At 39.2% G+C, this 21,340-nt stretch overlaps 1 protein-coding gene across 2 annotated transcripts in view; it reads right to left on the bottom strand.

The window, feature by feature from the left end:
• Nucleotides 1–4,722: 4,722 nt before the first annotated feature.
• The window catches only part of AZIN1 (antizyme inhibitor 1), a 60,115-nt gene continuing 43,497 nt past the window's right edge, over nt 4,723–21,340 (bottom strand). For both annotated transcript variants that reach the window (XM_074944008.1, XM_074944007.1), the window contains exons 6-12: nt 20,858–20,992; nt 16,975–17,056; nt 15,668–15,742; nt 13,881–14,046; nt 12,782–12,900; nt 7,701–7,915; nt 4,723–7,052 (exon numbers count right to left, since the gene is read on the bottom strand). In XM_074944008.1, coding sequence (XP_074800109.1) covers nt 6,941–7,052; nt 7,701–7,915; nt 12,782–12,900; nt 13,881–14,046; nt 15,668–15,742; nt 16,975–17,056; nt 20,858–20,992 — 904 coding nt within the window. In that variant the 3' untranslated portion in view covers nt 4,723–6,940. The remainder of the gene's footprint in view (nt 7,053–7,700; nt 7,916–12,781; nt 12,901–13,880; nt 14,047–15,667; nt 15,743–16,974; nt 17,057–20,857; nt 20,993–21,340) is intronic.

Raw genomic sequence — 21,340 nt, 5'->3', positions numbered from 1 at the left:
GGAGTTGGAGTGTGGGGTACAGCAGGGGGCTCAGGGCAGGGGGTTTGGGTGCAGGAGAGGTGCAAGGTGTGGCATGTGGTGGGGGCTCAGGACAGAGAGTTAGGGTGCAGGCAGGGCCAGCTCCAGGCACCAGCAAACCAAGCAGGTGCCTGGGGTGGCAAATATAAAGGGGCAGCAGGAGGTCGGGCTCTGGGGCAGAAATCCACCCTTGGCAGCGGCGGGAATTTGGCGGCTGCTCCGTCACAGCGCGTTTCGCGCTCGGTGGCGGGGACGCGACTCGTATTTGGTCACCGGAGGCAATTCAGTGGCTGCACCGTCACTCCCCATCCGTGTTTGGCGGCAAGGTTTTTTGTTTGTTTGCTGCTTGGGGTGGCAAAAACGCTAGAGCCAGCCCTGGGTGCAGGAGGGGTGAAGGATGCAGCAGGGGGCTCAGGGCAGGGAGTTGGGGTGCAGGAGGGGTTCAGGGTGTAGGCTCCGGCCTGGTGCCGCTTACCTAGAGCGGCTCCGGGGTGGCAGCGGCGCGCACTGGGGCCTGCCCTGGCCCCACTCCACTCCAGGAAGCAGCTGGAAGTATGTCCCTGCAGCCTGGGGGGGGGAGGGGGAGGGGCAGAGGGCTCCACGTTGCTCTTGCTTCCAGGTACCTTCCCTGAAGCTCCTATTGGCCGCGGTTACCCGTTCCCGGCCAATGGGAGCTGCAGTTGGCGGTGCCTGGAAGAGAGAGAGAGAGAGAGAGAGCAATGCACGGAGTCATCTGCTCCCCCCCCCACCCCGGGGCTGCAGGGACATGGTTCTGTGCACCATGGGGGGGCAATCCCATGGCTGGATTTGGCCCGCGGGCTGTAGTTTGCCCACCCCTGGCCTAGAGATAGGCAGAGAGGTGGGGGGGGGATATGGGGGGCACAGGGAGCTTGGTGGGCCGCACAAAAGAACCCCGCAGGACGTGTGTTTGAGACCCCTGGTTTATGGCTTCTTTCCTAGGCATGAGTTGCAATAACAAAGCCCCCAGGTCACACAGACACGGCCAGTTATCTATGTATGAGACTAATAGGATAGGGCTTTATCTTCTGACCAGACACAGATTCGTAAGTTCCAAGGAAGAAGGCACCATTGTGAGCTGACCTCCTGTACAACATAGGTCATAGAACTTCCCCAAAATAATTCCTAGATCATATCTTTTAGAAAAACACATAATCTGGATTGAAAAATGGCCTGTGACTGAGAATCCATCATGATGTGGTAAATTGTTCCAATTATTAATTACCCTCCCTGTTAAAAATATGCCTTATTTCCAGTCTGAATTTGTCTAGCTTCTTGCTAGATTGACGATCTTACTACATTCGTTCCTCTCATATGTACCTGCAGAAGTGATCAAGTCACCCCTTCATCTTTTTTTAATGTTAAATAGTTTGAGCTCCTTAAGTTTGTCACTATAAAGCATGTTTTCTAATCCTTTAATCATTCTCATGGCTCTTCTCTGAACTCTGTCAATCCCCACCCCCCCAACCCTTCTTGAATTGAGGACACCAGAACCGAACCCAGTATTTTAGCAGTGGTTGTACTCGTGTCAAATTCAGAGGTAAACTATCCTCTCTGCTCCTACTCAAGATTTCAGTTTATGCATCCAAGGATTGCATTAGCCCTTTGGGTCATGGGATTGCACAGTGAACTCATGTTCACCTGATGATCAACCCCAATGCCTAAATCTTTTTCAAAGTCACTGTTTCCTATGCAAGTATGGCTTACATTTTGTTCCTAAAGGTATCCATTTACACTTACATATTGTTTGCTTGCACTCAGTTTACTATTTTAATATAACCAAGTGATCTAGATCACTCTGTATTAGTGACCAGTCCTCTTCATTATTTACCACTTCCCCCAATTTTTGTGTAATCTGCAAACTTTCTCAGTGATTTTGTTTTCTTCCAGGCCACTGACAGAAATGTTACAGCATAGGGCCAAGAACTGATCTATGTGGGATCCTGCTAGAAACACACATTTTCAGACCTCAGTGCGCGTTTTCTGCATCATAGCTATTCGTGCCCTCAGTAGAATTGAGGGCCTTGTTGGGAGTCGATTGGCTACAAACAGCTTGAGGGCAGGTGACCTCAGTGGGAGGATGATGTACAGTAAACTTAGGACTTCTGTACAACTTTTATAGGATAGGAAATGTCTTCTCATTCTAAATCTCAAGGTTACGAAAATAGGACCTACTCAGCCCTTCAACAATGTAGACTTTAAATTAAAAAAACAAAACAAAACACAGTGTCAATTTCCAGAATTTGGAATGGCTTCAGTATAGCAATCAAGAGAATCTTAGTATAGATAGTTACATTCAGAGGCAGCCAAGGAATAACAACCAACTTGACTTCAGAGAAAAATAACTATTTTTGTAATAACCGCATTGCTCTGTCTTAATCTGACAAACAGGAGCACTCGGGACAGAACAGAAATTAATCTGTTAGTGCTGTTACTGTCTTACAGCAAGTTTCCCTTCTGTCAGCTAGCTCGTACTGTCAAGCACAATTGGCTTTGTTCTACAGCAATTCGCTGGGTAATCCTATTAAAACACCTAACTCAAATTAGACTATACAGAGGCAAGGAGATTAAAATGTAATGTGAAAAGGAGGCTTTGTTTAGCTTGAAGGTTACAGTATTGTTTAATATTGGGTTCTATATTCTACTCAGCCTGTGACCATTTCCACGGCAGCTAGTTTTACAACAGTCAAACCCTCCTCTTCTTCAGAGGCTCTTTTGCCACAGGTAATTTTGTCATGCCAGCCATTCTTCCACTGGAGGACCCAATACTATTGTATTATACAAAGAGGCTACAGGGTAGCTGTACTAGGATCCAAACACGAATTCCCTTATGGGGTAGCAGTATTGCCAATCTCAACCATTCTAGATCATGAGTCAGATTAATTTAAAAAAAAAAAAAATTAAAAATAGGGGGGTTTACTTGCCTTCTTATTCTGAGCCTGCAGCATGCATTCCAGTTCACGTTTTCATGCTTTTCTTTGCAACCATGAGGTCTAAAAACTTACTTAAAAATAAAAAGCCGATCCATATCACTTCTCTCCAGGAGATTTGGGGGCAGAGGGAGGCAACACTGCAGTAGTAAATGGTATGCCTGCATGACCACCATCTATAGCTCCCCCATCTTCTTAAGAAGGGTTTTAATAAAAGATGTGTTTATGGCTATTTGCATTTTACCATGGAAACTCTCAGGATGCAGATTCTAGTTGGCGTCAGGTAGGAAAGGAGATGATCTAAAACAATGAGTTTAGGCTATTCTTGTGTGAACTGAAGGGCTGAATACTTAAAGCCTTGGTTGTTCACAGGCAGGAATGGATTAAGACTATCAAAGGCCACTGGCATGCCACAGCTTGCCCCCCACCCTGCCCAGCACCTGAAGTGGCTGTGGGCCTACCTTCCTTCCCAGAGAGGTGGCAGCAGGTACCCTTGTCTACCCCCTGAGCAACAAAAGTCAGGGTCTACCACTTGTGGGTCCCATCTCCCTTGCAGGGGTGACCATATCTTCTAGGGTAAGTACTGGGGCCTTACAACTATTTATCTTAAGAACTGGTGAGGGGGAGCCTCTTACACTCCCCTGCTGCCACACACCGAGGTCCGTGCTAGGGTGCTGTTGGTAGGGCCTACTAAAGCAGCAGTGGATCTTGGTCTTTATAGCAAAGGCACCTCATGCCTCAGCACTGCTGTTTGACTCTACAAACTCAGGCAGACCTCTCTCTAACTATGCTCAGTTTACATTTTCAATATTTTTGTTTTAATGAAAGCTGAGATGTCACAACCTCATCATATGCCTCTCGGAGTTGGTGCCTAGGCCTGTGCCTAATTACAGGGAGTCAACAGCAAACCAAAATGCAAGATTAAGTTTTAGACTAGCACGCCCTAGTCTATCAAATTCTAGCAATTTATTTAGCAGGTATCTTCTGAGGGAAGTAGGGACAGTAATTAAATCTAGTTTGTTTTCCTAAATATACAATGAAATGGTTTTTCATAACTTTCCCTGTTCTCTCAAGCCTGGATCAAGTCTCATGTACAGCCCATTAAGAGTATTAAATCTCTTTGGTGTTCCCTATAGTGTGGGGGAGTGCTTTCATTAAAAATAATGAGATGAGGAATGGAATTTACCCACCTCTGACACAGGACTCACCTTAGCTAGGTGACAACCCTCAGCTCAAGGTAAATTTTATATTTAGGTTGACTGGGTAGCAGCAATGGATTTACTAAATCACATTTATGTGACTGGTTGCTTGGATAGAGCAGAAGCAGCTGCAAAGTGTCTTTCCCTACTGAAAGATAACTGACAGAGCTTGAGTAGCTTGGTTATACCATTGCCTCAAGTTGTGGTGCCTAATTAAAGGGTGGTGATGAACGCTTGGGAAATGCCAAACATATATACAAATTGTCAAATGTATTGATGTAGTACTTCAGAAGAAGTATTAATAGTTTTGTGAACATAGGTATGGTGTAACACTGAGCCTGTTTGGGATATACATGATTATTCCAGTTTACTGGAAACAGCGCTTGGATATTAACATCATGGAAATTAATGGTTTAAAATCCCCACTGTATTCATACCAAGGTCCACAAGAGTAGTTTTCTGAGCAAGAAGTTGTAGATGTGTATTCAGCATGACAAAGCTACATTACAGTTCAATTACCATATAGAAATCATTCAGGTTTATATTTTAACTTCTGAACTGAGATTACAATATTGTAAACAAATGATGGTAACAATTTTTAGCATCAAATTGAAATACATACTGGGTTCAAACTTAATTTTTTTTATGGCAAACTGTCTTCATATACAATAGGTATGTCTGAACTGACCACCATATCATTTACAATGGAATTATTCACAACTGAGCTGTAAGTTTAACATAAAACAATTCTCTTTAAGGCTCCACAGCAGAATCCTGCAACATGATCTCAGATAACCCTAGCTGATGTTTTGTATTTGTTTAGGATTTCAATCAAACCTGCCACTGGAGGACTAGAGTACACAGACTCTTTCAAACCTAGAGAAATTTGGGCTGATGGCTAGATTTTCCATAAGAAACTAACTCCGAAAGTATTAACTCCCATAAATAATTATTATAAAACATGACCATCTTCAACCTGTCTCTTCAAGAGACACGAACAATTCATTAACTCAGAAAGCACAAGACAGTTAAGCCCAGAGGTGCAAAGGTATTTAAGCACTTAACAGCCACTGATTTCAATGGTACTTAGATACCTAAATACTTCTGAGGATTTGGGCCTTAGTGCTTCCCTTAGGACTGGCCTACACCATTCTATCAATTGAGAAACAGCATGGTACAATTCCCTACTGTGATTGTAGATACAGGTATAAAACTGTGTGTAGGCAAGCCCTTGGTGCTGGAAGTCCAAGGTGAAAGGATCATTCCATGATAAACTCACCTTCTTTCCACCTTTAAAGATATACAATATTATGTATTCTTAGCCTTTCTGAACTGCAAACTTGGGTTTCCTGCCAGTTGGCACTAATGTACAAATGCATTTGTACATGTAAGGTGGAAATTTCACACCCCCAGGTAAGGAGCTAAAAAATCATCTCCATTTTCTAATTAATGCTTTTGATTCAGAGATCCAGGATTTAGCACAATAGCCATGAGTATTTAAAAATCCTGACTCCTAACAGTTTCAGGTTAGCAAGAAAAATAAGTTAAAATGAAAAAGCAAGTGGAGGACTGGAGAAAAGAATCAAGAGACTTTAATAACAGAACAAGTAATTCCACTGAACAGCTTCAGTTATTAAGATTAGTTGGCATATATAGTTGATGTGCTTTGCTGTTATTTAAATACACAAAGTACAGTGCAAAAGAGCATCAAGGTTTCTGAAGACATGTAGCCCTTCTATTACAAAGACAATGCTGTACAGGACTAGTTGAAGGTTTTCTATAAAGCTAGTTCAAAAAAGGGAACTGACATTTCTATTTAACATTCAGTACAGCTGTAATTCATATTTCTACATGGGTACTACATGCATTCTAGCTACAGCTACCTCTCTCCTAGGTACTGCTATATTCACTACTGTTGCCTTGAATGTTTGATATTTTTGGTGTTAGAAATGTTAATATAATTTAGTTTATGTTGAAGCAACACCACAAACTGCATTTCAGCTTGCCAGGAACTTATCATCTGAACTTCCCTTCACGCGAGCTCACCAAACTTAATTTACTTAAATTAATTATTCATCATTTAATGTTCTGCCAACCTAAACCTGAAATAATAGGCTGGAAGAAACAAAAAAATCTTTCCAAAACAATCATCTACATATCCATTTCACTACTATCTAGTCCCTCTCACAAAGAGAGCCTGAAAAAAAAAATCTACACAAAGTTTTATTGCAATCATACATGGGTTACGTCAAGGGTCAAATACAACAAATACTATGATGCAATTTTACATTTATTGAACTACAGTTCAAAGCACAAATTTACACACTAAATACACTGAACATCTCTAATGAAGTCACACTAGTCTCCCACTGACATTTGATATATCTGGGTGAAAGACAATAACTTTACAAGACTTTCTAACAGGAATCCTTAGTATAAAAACTGTGTACTTGTATGTAAACTGTTTAACTGAGAACCCAAGTGATGGGTTTCCATCTCGACTAAGTCATCCATTTTGTTGCATATTTTATTTAAACGCTCAGGGGTTGAACGAACTGGCAAGTTTAAATCTGCACACTATTATCTAACCCTCCCACCCCAGTGAATTGTAGTTGTAGCTGGTTTTGCCTGGTCCCAATTAGCTATTACTAATTTTCAAGTTTTGAAGAGAATGAGTTGAATTCAAGATTGTTCCATTTTAATTCCACAGTGGAATGTTGACCAGACAAACTACAGGCTTGCAACTGCAAGTCTACATGAAGCGTTACGGCCTGTTTAAGCTGCAGTGGAAAAGCTGTCTTCTGGGCTCAGCTGAATGCAAGAAGGCACAAAGAAGAAGTTCTTCATCAATGTGTCTGAAGTAATTCCAGCATCTTGCATCTCATACCTACAGCAGAAAGTATAACAGAGGTATGTTCAGGAAGCATAGACCTGAGAGTTTTAAAGTTCTCATGGCGGCTTAACATTGGAAACCAGCATTAAGTTCAGTATTCAGTCTAAACAAAAAAATTATTTGGCAGACTTAAGATTAAGTTAACCTTTTCCACCTTAGTAATATGTGCATTCCGGTATTTACTGGTGAATATATGTTATATAGGCTGTGCTTATCACAACACTTCCTTTTCACACATTGGACAGCTGCACAGAGACTCATCAGCCAGCAAAGCAATAACTACAATTGTATGCATTCTACCATTGTCTTAAATGAAAGACTTGTCTACACCACACCACAGGGTAGACTATGGGATTGTGAACTGCAGAGCACGCCAAACCATTGTGCTCTAACTGTCCTGCATGGAAACTACTGGTGAGAATACCTAGTTCATGTTAATGTAGTCCTGTTTGAAAGGTGAAACAGTGTGGTAGCATTTTAAAAAAGAAACATGAACTAATTGTCTAAGTTGATTTTTTTTTTAAAATAAATCTTCCTATATCAATCACCATGCATCCAACTGTAAGATTATGACTAAAAGTTTTCAGGGGGGAAAAAGGCTGAGTGCAACTACCACAGCAAATATTGAGATCATCATCTTACCAGTCATTGAAAGACATCATGTAGTAAATTGGTGGTCTCTGAAAATCATTAAAGGCAGACTGTTGACCCAAGGTACCAGAACCCATATTATCAAAGATCAGCCAGTCTCCGACACTCAACTCAGGAAGAAGACAGTTTTCCACAATTTGATCAAGCTCATCACAGGATGGACCCCAAAGGCTGCTGGCAAACAGAGGCTCATCTTCCTTGTATTTCTACAAAAACAATCCAGTCAAGTCAGGCTTTAGTTTAAGGCAAAAGAAAGTTTTACAGACACATTAGAAAAAGAACATTGATATTAAGTCATCTGAAAAATTCCTTTCTTCTAGGGAAAAAGTCCACAGATCCATTACAATGGGTCTCACGCCGGCTTGCAGCTTCTTGGGGCAGAAAAGACTTGTCAATCAGGCAGTCTGGGAGAGGCCATACCCCTAAAGACCTAGCCAGTTCAAAATACTTCCAAAGCTGTTTTGTAGTGCAAAGTCCTTTAAAGGTTAATTCACAGGTTAACAGACAAGATTCATAAACATTTTCCGCTGCAGAGCAACTTGAAATTCCACCCCAATTATATTATGTCCCTAACTTCAAATTTCACCCCAAGGAAATATATATTGTGTCCCCAAAGAAAATGGAGGCGAGTGTGATGGTTTAAGCCTTCCTCAGACCACAATCCTTGTGCTGGGTTGGATCTGCGGACTTTTATGACTGGAAGAAAGGAAATTTTTGAGAAAAGATATGGTAGGTTTCCCTATTCTTTTTCACAGGGAAAGTCCACAGAGCCATTACAACAGGGTGTCTAAAAGCAGTGCATTTCCGTGAAGGGAAAACAGGAAGAATGAGATGAGTGGCTCTGAATGAATGAGCACCAGTTTTTTTGGTGGGGGGCATGCTTTGCCTGTTCCATGCAGGCCAATAATGTAACATGACACTCATAGACCAAGCCCTTGAAGATGTCCTGTTTGTAAAAATACTTTTTCAAGGCTAAAGAAGTGTTAACACATCTGACTATCCTATTTTAATTATACCTCTCACATAATGTAGTTAAGATTTGATTTTCTGGACTTGGGTACAGAATTTTGTCCTTGGGAGCAGATTCTTTTTGTAGAGGAGACATAGCTGAGTGGTGGTTGACAACTGAATTCTACATGAGACCTAGAATTTCCCTTGACAGCATGGAGGCCATCATGGCTCACTTCTGCCTTGTTGGTTTGTCCTGGAGATCCTGGAGAATACTGTGATCAGAAAAAGAAAGTCAGGCTTTTGGCCCTGGAAGAAAGGTGCATAATCATGCCTGCAGCTTATTAATTTCTTCATCAGAAAAGAGACTCGTCTTTGCTGGGTTCTGGCTGCAGATATGTCCATTGACACACAGGTGACTCAGGGCTGACTCTGCACTCAAAGACCTTAGGCTGTAGACTCCACTCTTCTGGATTTTTCCTTTACTTTAACCACCTGCTATAATTATTTATTCTATATGTAGTGCTTGAATATACAGAAAATTTTTTTTTGCTCTTTTCAAAATATGCAGCCAGGAACAGCGAAGATTAGATGCTCATCCAGGTTGAGGACCTGGTACCTCTGTCCTTGTTTAAAACTATTGCTGAAGTGTTGTAAGGGATCACTGCTACATCTTGGCTGATCAGGACTGCTCTTAAGGCCTAATTATTTTGATTCCCTTGATACTGTGTTAGAAGTCTGTTCTTGCATTAACTTTGGATGAAATTTGTTCCCTGAATGAGGTTTCCTGCTTTTGAAGCTGCTATAGATTATCTCCACCAATCCTCTCATTGCAACATACCCTCTCTTCCAAGTACCCCTGGCAATGGCACAAAAAAGACAGTCCTACATGCTCAAGAAATTTATGGAGAAAAACCATGTGGAGTCTCACAACAGTATGTTGTTCCTAGAGACCTCTGTTCTTATCCAAGACAACAGAGCCCTGACAGATGTGACTGGAGAACAAAGGATACTGTGCCTCCTGACCACTGGCTTGGAGTGGAGGTTGATAGTTATAACTATTCCCAGAAGTAATAGTGCCAGTATGATCTCATTTAGATGTTTGTGATATTGACAAACTATGTTGTTCCAGGAAAGAATATGAACTGTATGGTATCTCTTTTGTGTGGGCATTTTCCAGGAACAGTGCTCTGATGAGCAAGTCATCTTAGCACATGTATACAGGAACCTTTTTCTGCTTGAGGAGAAACAATGTTAACTAGCACTTTGGAGGACAGCCTCAGAAAGGCAGGTAGGCCACAGAATAAAGGGCTATATGGGTAATGTAGTCTGTTGCACATGATGCTGGTATCTCCTCCAGCACGGTTGCATAATAACATGTAGATAGGTGTTCACATCAATTAATGATGAAAATTTGGTGCAGTGGTAGAACTTGGTCTCCATCTTGTGACTTTGGAGTTGAAGTTATGAATATTGGCTCTAACTGTCTGTATTTCAAACTTATGCTATGCTTCTGGGTGACACCCCAAACAAGTTGGTGTCAGCTCTGCCTAGCCTGCTTGATGGTCTATTAAGGACCATCAGCTATAAAACCGACACATTGAAAGAAGGCAGATACACCTTGTAACTCAGCAAGGTATGCAGGGACATGCCTATGGCCAGAACTCTGAGGTTTTTCCATGCCATGTGATGGACAGCTTGTCTTTGGGACAAAGAAAGCAGAGACCACATGGCAAGAGACTATAAAAAGCTGCTGCAGCTCCTCTACCTTGTCTTCAATCCTGCTTCTTACCTCTGGAGGGACTTTGCTACAAATGGAAGCTCTACACAAAGAACTGATGACCCATCCTAGATGTGGATGTACTCCAGAGACTTGATTTGAACTTGCAGTTTATTCCATCACTGCTACAAGCCTGAATTAAGAACTTTGCCATTACTGTATGTAATTGATTCCATTTAACCAATTCTTGCTCTCATCTATATCTTTTTTCCTTTTATGAATAAATCTTTAGACTTTAGATTCTAAAGGATTGGCAACAGCATGATTTGTGAGTAAGGTCTGATTTGTATATTGACCTGGGTCTGGGGCTTGGTCCTTTGGGATCGGGAGAACCTTTTTTCTTTTACTGGGGTATTGGTTTTTATAACCATTTATCCCCATAAATAGTGGCACTGGTGGTGATTCTGGGAAACTGGAGTGTCTAAGGGAATTGCTTGTGTGACTTGTGGTTAGCCAGTGGGATAAAACCAAAGTCCTCTCTGGCTGGCTGGTTTGGTTTGCCTTAGAGGTGGAAAAACCCCAGTCTTGGGCTGTAACTGCCCTGCTTTAAGCAATTTATCCTGAACTGGCACTCTCAGTTGGGTCCCACCAGAACCAGCATCGTTACACCCTCCTCTAAGTCTCAGCTGGATCAAAGAGTGCCAAGACCCATAGAAGAGTCTTTTTCTCCTTTTGAGTTATCAGAGCTCCTTAGATGATTAGTATGTTTTAAAATTATTTTATGTAAGCAGGTTTCCAGGGCAGGTTTGTTTATAGTCACTAAAGTGTGTGCCCCCTGTCCTACTCAGCAGTAACCAGTACCTACTTGGCCTGAGGATTGGACTTCCACAGCCTCAGGCAGAGCTGGTGCTGTGACTAAGTTGAGCTTATTGCTCTTACTGTAAATCTCAGGCTGTTTTGATGTGGGAGGGCTAAGGAAATCTTTCTCAACCAGGCTGCTGGCCTGAAGGTTCTTAATGATACAATGGGCAAGAGGTAGTCTGGCCATGTATGTCTGGTTCTAGTCCAATATGTGGAGGCACAAAAGACTGCTGAGCTGGCTCAGGGGTTGTTTTGGTTTTTAAATTATATTCTTTTAAATAAAGATCATTTGTTTCTTTAACATGAGGACTGAATCAACATTGGGAGTACAAATTATCACAAATTTGCTTGTGGATGAACTAATTCCCCTTTCCTCATAATCCCCATGTTTCCTTTTGCAGGGGCTTATCTGGAGGCATACAGAGTCCCCACCAAATACTCCTGAGAATGGTTTCTGATTACTCCTCAAAAGAAAAAAACCTGAGTTCTTCCTGTATTGTGGTGACCTACAAGTGGAAGGAAGTCCCTGCACCTTTTTCTCCTCCTTTTTACTAGGAAAAAATCAAGCCTTAGAAATTTCCTCTGTGGAGGAGTGACACCTGCGAGTAGAGTCCATAGTGTGCCTTTTATGTCCCTCTCAGCTTCTGTATTCTGTGGTAATAGAATATCAACAGAGGGGGTCAGGAGAAAGCATAGCAGGTGTGGTTCTACAGAAATAATGTTCTTTTGAGATGAGCCCTTGAATTTTATAGAAGCTCCTTAAATCCCTGCCTGTGGAAGGAGCAGGGAAAACAATCACATGACACAGCCCTTTTGTCTCACTAAATCCCCTGGTGGGCCCTGTAGTGCTACACAACAGTTAACACCCATGTTGTCTCACTGAATCCTAGGGTGGGCAAGGCAGGCTTCCATAAGGGATGACTCCCACCTTGTTAAAGAGGGTGAAGTAAATTAGAAACAAGTAGTGGGCCAAGACACCCTTTACTGCTGCTTGTTCCTCCACCTCTGGGCTGCTCTCTACCTCAGCCCTCCAAGACTGGTAGTCTGGGACATGGCTGACCTGCAAAGAGCAGGGACCCATTAGTCAGGCAGGTAGCACATGGCTGACCGGCAAAACAAGCTGAGTTCAGCTGGCCAGACATTTTTGCGCCCTTTTCTTCCAACTTCTCTCTATTCCTCTAATTGCCTTGAAGCGGTTCCAACAGAGCGGCATGTCCAGACAGGTTAAAACGGAAACTTCTGCAGCCAGCAACCCTGGTATCAAAACGGGGTGGGGAGAAGGTGTTTCAGCAAGCCTGCTGCAGAGCACAACTCCTCCACTCACCCACACCCCTTCCAAGGCAAAATAAAAAGCCAGTTCAAACTGGCTAGAAGTGGCTGGGTCTTCAGGGGTGTGGCCATTTGCACCTGTCTGAGTGGCAGGTCTGGTTACTGCCCCAAAGAAGCTGCAAACAGGAATAAGATCCATTGTAATGGATCTGCAGAATTTCCCCACAAAAGAATAATCCTTTGTAAATTCTGTAAGAATATGATATAGACTCACCTTGTGAACCTCTGGGATGGTATTAAATTTTTCAAACAATTTACTTGCAAAAGAACCATAAACACCATCGTTCATGTAGTACATAAAGATTGGCTCATCATCACTCCTGGTTTGCTCCACTGGAAGAAAAATGGTTACAGAGGATTGCGAATTAAATGTTTTTATTATAAAAATATGTAACAGTTAATCCCCACCCCCCAGAGTATGTAAAACATGCACTGGGATAAGAATGTTGGGGAAGGAGTGTAATTATGAGACTACAATATCCATTCAAGCCTACCGCTAAAGGCTATGCTTAAGGACACATTTTGTATATTAATATTTCAGTCATTACTCAAAACATCCAAAAAAATTCCATTCTAGTAAAAGAGGGACAATAGTAACTCCATTGCATGTTCTTTCATCTTCCCCTAATACAGCTGTAATTATATGCTAATAGGATGCCTGAAGATCATAGATGAGTCACATCCATTTACCAGTGAGGAAAAAAGCAATGCCAAACAAACACAGAAAACAGAAAATTAACAGAGGTACAGATTAACCAGGCTTGGAAGGATTAGATTTTTATCGGTAAATGTCTTTCATTGTGTACACACCAACTGATGAAAAAATATTTCCACCAATGATAACAAAATATACAGATAGGCAAAGAAAGAAAAACGCTGCTTGAGAATTTATTAGAATTTGATTAATGATATTTATTTTATATATTTTGACATGATGTTGATAATTTGTTTTAACAGTTATAAAAAATTTGGACTTTTTGAAACTCAACATCTACTATAACAAAGTAAGTATTGTCTGACCATGCCACTAATATCCTGCAAAGGTGAAAATTTAAAATATATAAAAATGAAAAAAATATGCTTTAAAACAAACATCAATTATTTTTAAAAAAATCAACACTTAATTCTGCCAAACCTAAGATTAACATAGGGACAGAACCTTAAAAATAGACAGACTCAAGTATGAGCCATTTATTGAACAGAATATTTAAAAAGCATAATTCATGATCTGCACATAAAATGGAGCTATGCTGACAAAAATGGAGACTTATTTGTACTGATTCACACATGTACAAAACAAATATATTGCTTACTTCCAGAGGGAAGAAATTTATCGTATTCAACAGCTTTCTTTGCAATGATGTTAACTGCTAGAGTAAATGCAGATGAAACATAATAGCATCCAGGCTCTGCAATCACATTAACACCGGATTCTTCAGGAAAGTAGACATCCAACAATGGACTGATGACATGATTAACCTAGGAAATTGAAGTCATAGCTAATGTTTAGATTGCTCATCTGATTTATTTTGAAGTTTATTTATAGTTCTTGTGAAAGGTGCTGGATTGATAAATCAGACACAGAAGTCCTCTGTCACAAATTCCCAGCCAACAATTTACAGTGCTGGTGAGTTGGCCATAAGCTGATTTTTACTATCCATATTGGGCCTTTGCTGAATCAAGTCTCAGACACCACGGTTAAGATTTACAAAAATAAAATGGGTGTTACTTTTGGGATACTGATGCCATACCTAGGCACCTAATAATAATTGCTAGCTCTTATATAGTGCTTTCCATCAGTAGATCTCAAAGCACTTTACAAAGGAATTAAGTATCATTATCTTCAGTCTCCAGTAAAGTCCAAGTCATCCAAATGACTGAATCACCCATTTAAGTAATTTCATAGTGGTTGTAGTACAACAGATGTTGTAAAATTATTTATGAATCCATGAAATGCATCAGGGTTGCGTTTAAAAACAAAAAAGCAATTTGGTCCACTACCCTCAATAGTTGTGCATCTTGACAAATAAAGAAACAGATGGTATTCACTGAATTTACCCAACATTAATCTGATTTTTAACTTCAGTATTAATGCCATAGTCTTGCATGACTTGTCCACAACTACTTGATAAGGCAAACACTAAGTAGACAATTTTCAAAGTTCTATTAATGATTTTAGCTGTTTGAACCTATTCATTTCAGCACCCCAGGCTTTGGGAGTTTATCTTTAAGAGTACACAAAATACAGTGATCAGTCGAAATCTCCATTATTCACTGGTGACCAGGTCATGACACCAAACCAGAGATCAAACGAGGCTCTGTCTACACTTAAAATGCTTCACTGTAAACACTTACTAAAGCAACAGGAGGGGTTCTGTCATAGCTAGTAGGTAATCCACCTCCCTGAGAGGTGGAGCTAGGTCAATGGAAGAATTTATCTGTTGACCTAGCACTGTCCACACTATGGGTTAGGTTGGCTTAACTGTGTCTCTCAGGGCCATAGATTTTTGACATCCCTAAAAAATGTAGCTATGCCACTTTAACTTTTCAGTGTAGATCTGCTCTAAGAGTAAAAATCTTAAAGCTCATTAAAGCAAATGTCCAGCTGATGCATTGTGTCTTCAGTTCTAAACCAAAATACTGGAAATTCCAGCTGCAGCAGCAGGTCAGTATTCATCCACTATGAACACAATAAAAAAGAACTGCCTCCAGAAGAAAGGGCTAAAATCTTCATGGTAAGAAGTATGCAACATTTTAAAAGTTACAAAGATAACCGAGGCTTTGGTTTGCTGTCAATTTAGAATGGTTACTGTTTCTCTCATTTGTAAATCCTTAGCACCTGAGGGACAATTTTGTGAATAATTTATGTAACATTAGTTGAATCAGAGTTGAGAAACTAGCAGGACTTCATGGACCTGTACTAATTCTCTGCTAATGACTCCACAATGCAATTGTGGCATATAATCCAGTCCATCCCCATGGTTTTAAATCTGTCAATCCAGGTTTTAACTATCAATATTAGTTGGAAACTGACATGTCAAAAAACTCCAAACCTACAAATGAAAGGCAAGCTAGTTCTAACTTCCACTGAGTTGCATACCTCTTCCAGCTGAAGTTCTGAACCTGTGAAGCCCCCACCAATGTCCAACATGTTCATCTTAAAGCCAAATTCTTCCTAAAAGGAAGTATAGACAGGCCTTTAAGTATGCAGACAATAGAAATTAAAGTTTTTATTGAAGCGCTCTCCAATCTCATTCAATATTGTATGCTCATGATTTTAAACATGAAATTGTGACATCTTAAATACAGTAGAGTATTCCAGTGAACAATTCACTCCTGTTATACCTAGTATTATTCTACATTAAACATTACTGCAATATTAGTAAAGAGAATACATAAATTAAGCAATTCCAAAGTAAAGCAACCTTAATTTGGCCTCTGTTGAGTATGCAGTAGAAGAGTCTTTTCCTCACAAAACTGGACAGTGCAACACACTGTCCAGCAAATACTTTACTACAGTATAGTGGGAAAGAATTACATGTTTATAACATTAGATGCACATAACAGTATGTATAATATAAATGGATGCATGGTATGATAATGTAATTCAAGCCCCTCTTGTAATGCATATGCACAAGGAGGAAAGAGTTAAACTGTCTTCCTTGTGTAATTAATCACATCAATAATTTTGCAATAATCACAGCAAGGTCATTATCTTTGATTTTTCTGAAGTAAAACTTAAGCTTTTTTTTCTCAGTTAAAGCGAACAGAAATATTTTCAATACAAAAATCTGTTTCATTAACACAAGAAGTATACATTTATAGCCTAAAGCAACAAATTAATTTACCAGCATCAACAAGTCAGTTCCTCTTTGCCAAGAGGATCATTCAGAGTTCTGTTCCTCCCCACCGCAAAACCCAATGACATAATTATACAAGGAAACATAGGGAAGGCAGCCACATGCATTGTTCAGTTGGTAGTGATTTCATCTCATGCAGAAAAACAAAACCTGTTCACTGGTCTTGGTAGATAAACATTTTAGTTTACTTTTAAGATGTATTCTTAACTTAGAAAGCTACAAATATATTCTGCTCGAGTTGAGATCTGGGACTTAAAAAAAAAAAAAAAAAAGCAGTTGGCCTTTAATGAAAATTTTAAAATACAATCAAAGGATGTTTTAGTGGAAGATTTTATTTGTCTCACATTAAATACTAAGTAAGGTCTATAATTTACTGCTCAGTTGTGTGTAATCATTCCTTTATTTGAAGGGTCTTTACAGCAATTATCTTTCCTACCCTTATCATACTAGCAAGACACATTTTAGGAAACAATTTTTCTTATCTCCATTAGTGAGAATATAGTTGGATGATGACTCTATTAAATCATATGTTACCATAATTACTTACAGCCATGTCAAACACACACCGAGCATCAGATATAGCATGAATGTACACTTGAGGTTCCTTGCAAGAGCTTGAAATGTGAAATCTAAAAGAAATGAAATATAATAATAAATACACAAACCTACAACCTGCATTAACAACAGACCACTGATATATCTAGACCAATAGGGACGTACAGCAGATCACTCAAGGAAATTTGACAAAGGAAGTATTGTTTTGACAGTACACACGTATTTATAGTAGTAGAAATGCATGTATATTCCATGCATAGGTGATTAAGGTTTTATTTGTTTACAAGAAATGCATGCAATATATACAGGACTATAGGAAGAGACCTCAAAACATCTTTGCTTTCCTTCTAGCTCATTAATTTTGCCCACAAGACAAATTTGTACAGCACAATTTAAGAATGGCTAACAATGGCTTCATTCTAATCTTTTTCAAAAAGGAAATGTCAGTGTCAGTGTTCTCAAGATATGACAGTTAAAGTTGCCTAATGGCGAGTCCATAGAAATAGTTTATTGAAATAGGTTTATAAAGAAAAATAGGCTCAGTAGTGAGATAGCATCTGAGAACCAGTTACCAAAAATACTCTAAAACACAGTCCTAGCACCTCCCTACCCACAGTGTCCATATCAGTTTTGATTTTAAACATAATTTTAGGCTTTGGAGAATTAAAACTCTTGTAATGCAGGTTTATAGAACTGTACAAATGACCAGAGGGACACAGTAAAACAATAGATGTTACAACAATTGGGAACAGTAGTTATTCCCAATTATCCTCTTTATGATTATTTTCCTAGTAGACCAGATTGTGGACTAGACACTAGACAGATTGATTGCACAGATGAGATGGGGTAATTCAAAACAGGTGAACAGAAAACATTAGCTAGAAAACGAGAGGCTAAGAACAGATCAGACAAACCAGCCATTTTCTCATATCTAAAACTACAGACATGAAAGGAATAGAGCACAGTTTCAGCCAGCAGTCTGGTCTCGAAATCTAAGATTACTATCTTACTATGACAGAAGACGACACAAAAAAATAAACATTTTCATCACGGAAACTTAAAATATTGTGACACCATGTTTATTCACAAAAATTGTTCCTTGTGCCCATTCACTAGTACAGGGCCTTTTAAAAGAGACCTAGTACTTATGAACTTTGTTGTTCTGACAGCCCAGAAGAATGATGATGTCTTATTTATGTACAGAACATAAAAATATAAATACAACTGTGAAGATATAAATTTTCTTTATAAAAATGTATCCATATTGACACTGGAGAGATGAGAAGGTAATTCAGCTTCCATGGTTATACAATCTACTAGACCACTCTGCTCAGGCTGCCAACAAGGTGCCAATTAAGAGGGTGACTCTTGTCCAAGGGAACTAGATGAAGACTACAGTTCATTTTATATCTTTTATGTTTCATGCCCCTATAATATAAAGCTTCAGTGCTTGTGAAAAACACTAACTCTGCATCATATAGAGTAAAGGTCACAAAAGCCATTGGTTGCTTCTGATCACTATTAACTTGGGTAAGAACCAAAGCAGCAATCTAGAGGGGAAAGGCTCTGTATCCCATTATCAATCCCCTTGAGCCATTCAACCTCTAACATGCATACTTTGATATGTAACATGTATTCACTCAGTATTCTATAAGCTGTTTTATAAATAAAAAATGGTACAAAGTGCAAAACAGATGACCCGTAGCTAGAAGAAAAGGCTCAGCACAACCAAATGATGGGAAGGAGAAAGAGTAGAATGTAAGTTTGAACTACAATGGATAGAGTATTTTAACATATTTTAGAGCCCAATCCTGCACCGCCAGGATGGACTAAGCGTTCTTTTCCAAATTATTTGGCCAAACATCTGAAAGAGGGAAGGAGACAATGAAGAATGTGACAAAACCAGACACAAACTCAGAACCAGCTATATTTTCTGCCTCTTTTTGGAGCCTTGCGAGCCATGCGGCCCCACTGATTTTCATTTCTAGAATTAAGTTAGAACAGTTTTAGACAAACTGATTTAACCCTGTATGCTGACAATTTGTATTCTCTTCTCATCCTTAGCGCTAAGTAAGCTCAGGCACAACATGACTGTTACTGAAGTGACAAAAATCAGACAGATTAAACTACTGATACCTCATCCAGAGTCTAAGTCTTCATTGTGACAGACATGACAGATCAATTTAAATCAATTTTCATCCTGTTTTGCATTTGTACATTTTAGTTATTTTTCTAAAGAAAGGGTGATTTGCATTGATTGGTTAAATTTGGTACTTCTTTTTGCTAACCAGGAGGATACATTATCTATAAACAATATTTCAAAGCAATTCTATAGCTTAACATATAATAAAATGCAAAAATCTGAATAAATGTGATAGAAAATGGTGAATGATGCAGTTCTAGATGATTTTCTAGATTAATATTTTTACTTGTGATGTTTGTCAAACTACATTTCAATGGAAATTGGAATTCAATTAAAAATGCACAAAGCTTTTTATAATTAGTTAAAAATACCTTAAATGTGCCGAATACATAAAGTTTATCAAAACATATTTTGCATTTAAAACGGATTTATAAACAAAGGAAGTATCTGCAGTTAGTGAACTGAACTAATTGTTTCTGGTCACGTCCTTCAGGATTTATAAGTAGTTCATCTCATCCTCAGACACCTCATTTTTGTATATTGGAAGAGCCGAAGAAGCTTCTCTGCTTTTTCAGCTCCCAACTGGTTTCTCAAATTTGAATGAATTAGTCATTAAACTGAACTAACTGAATAAACTGAAATGAAGAAAATATTCTCTCTGTACTTGCAGAAGCAGCTAATGCTCTCAAAAGCTGGTTTAGCATTTCAACACACACTGGTTCCAGGTGCTTAGCCAATGACTTCCATTAGTTCAGTGCTTTGACTTTCTTTAAAACTTTGGCAGCAAACATATACTGCTTGAATTTTTTTAAATTTAATTTTAATACTTTAAGAGATTATAGTAAGTTTAGGCATTAACATACATTGCCAACTTCAATTTTAAATAGGTTCATTTATTAAATAATAATGTATTTAATTTAAAAAATCCAATTTGTTTAGGTTAAAAAATAGATTTTTTTAACCCACCCCCGGTGACTGATAAAGGAATATTCCTCTTATTTTGATTGTTTCCTTAATCTATCAAACATGTTCATTAGTGTTCCACAAGTTTTTTCAGCAGTTGAAAGCGTACAGACAATTTGTGCATCGATTTTTGATCAGTGTGATATGAGAATTTTTCATCTTTGTGTATCTAGCTTACTCTAGATTTAAGAACCACAGGTCACTCAGTTTAGGAAGACTAAAAACACTTCAAGAAGATCCTCTGCCATCTACAGGTCAAAAACTAAAATTACTAGAACTCTGAATTTGAAGTGATTACTATGGACATCACTAAAAACTTTTCATAGTTAAATCTTACAGCATTATCTCACCTAGTATCTGTACTGATTTTCCCACACTTAACTACTGGCTTTTATCAGTTCAACTGTTTATTTTTCTATGCAGAGTTAGACAGATAAAAGCTAATCACTGGAAAGCACAACAACAAGAGTATGGAAGTCAGTGGATGAAACGCTCTAGCAGTTTTTCTGACTACAGCAGAAGGGATTTCATATTCCCACTATGGATTGCAATAAATTCACTTTATGTAGCTCAAATGCAATTACTTTTCTGTTTCATACTGATTTGAATGCTTAAGTGTCACCAAAAATTCTCAAATGATGGAACTGGATTTTATATTGTTCCCTATAAGGAAAGGAGAATAAACTGGCACAATAAAAAATAATTTGAGTTAAATCTAAGTTTGAGTATTTAATATTACACATAAAGGGAAAATGAAAAAGCTACTCACTTAACACCAACTATTTGGACTTCAAGCTCCTTAGCACATTCCATGAGGTGCCTACAGCTCTTCAGCATGGTGCCAAATTTCATGTTCATCTCCTCAGCTCCACTAATGTCTTCTGTGGCAATACGTAGTAAGAGCCTAAGAGAAGGGGAAGATGATTGGGGCACAGTTGGTTTACATCATCATCAGCACATGTGAAGCCTGAAGACTGTCAGAAGTATGTTGATTATGTTGTCAGTACTCCAGCTCCATCGATGGATGAGTCAAGTGAACCTAATAAAAACAATCCTGTACAGAGAAAAAACTAGCAATTAGGGGCTAAAACATGGAGCCAACAAGGAAAAGGGATTTGGAAATGCAGCAACTAAGACTCTGTTGTAGCAGCAAGAGTCTGTTGGGTGCTGTAATAAAGAAAGTGTTACCGTCTCATAAGGAGTGCTTGCTCAAAAGCTGCTCTTTAGTGACAATGGGATTGCTTCTCTCCAG

This window comes from Natator depressus, chromosome 2, assembly GCF_965152275.1.
Source record: "Natator depressus isolate rNatDep1 chromosome 2, rNatDep2.hap1, whole genome shotgun sequence".
Taxonomy (NCBI): Eukaryota; Metazoa; Chordata; order Testudines; family Cheloniidae; genus Natator; species Natator depressus.
The sequence above is the reverse complement of the archived record's forward strand: the minus strand, read 5'-3'. Positions and strand labels throughout refer to the sequence as shown.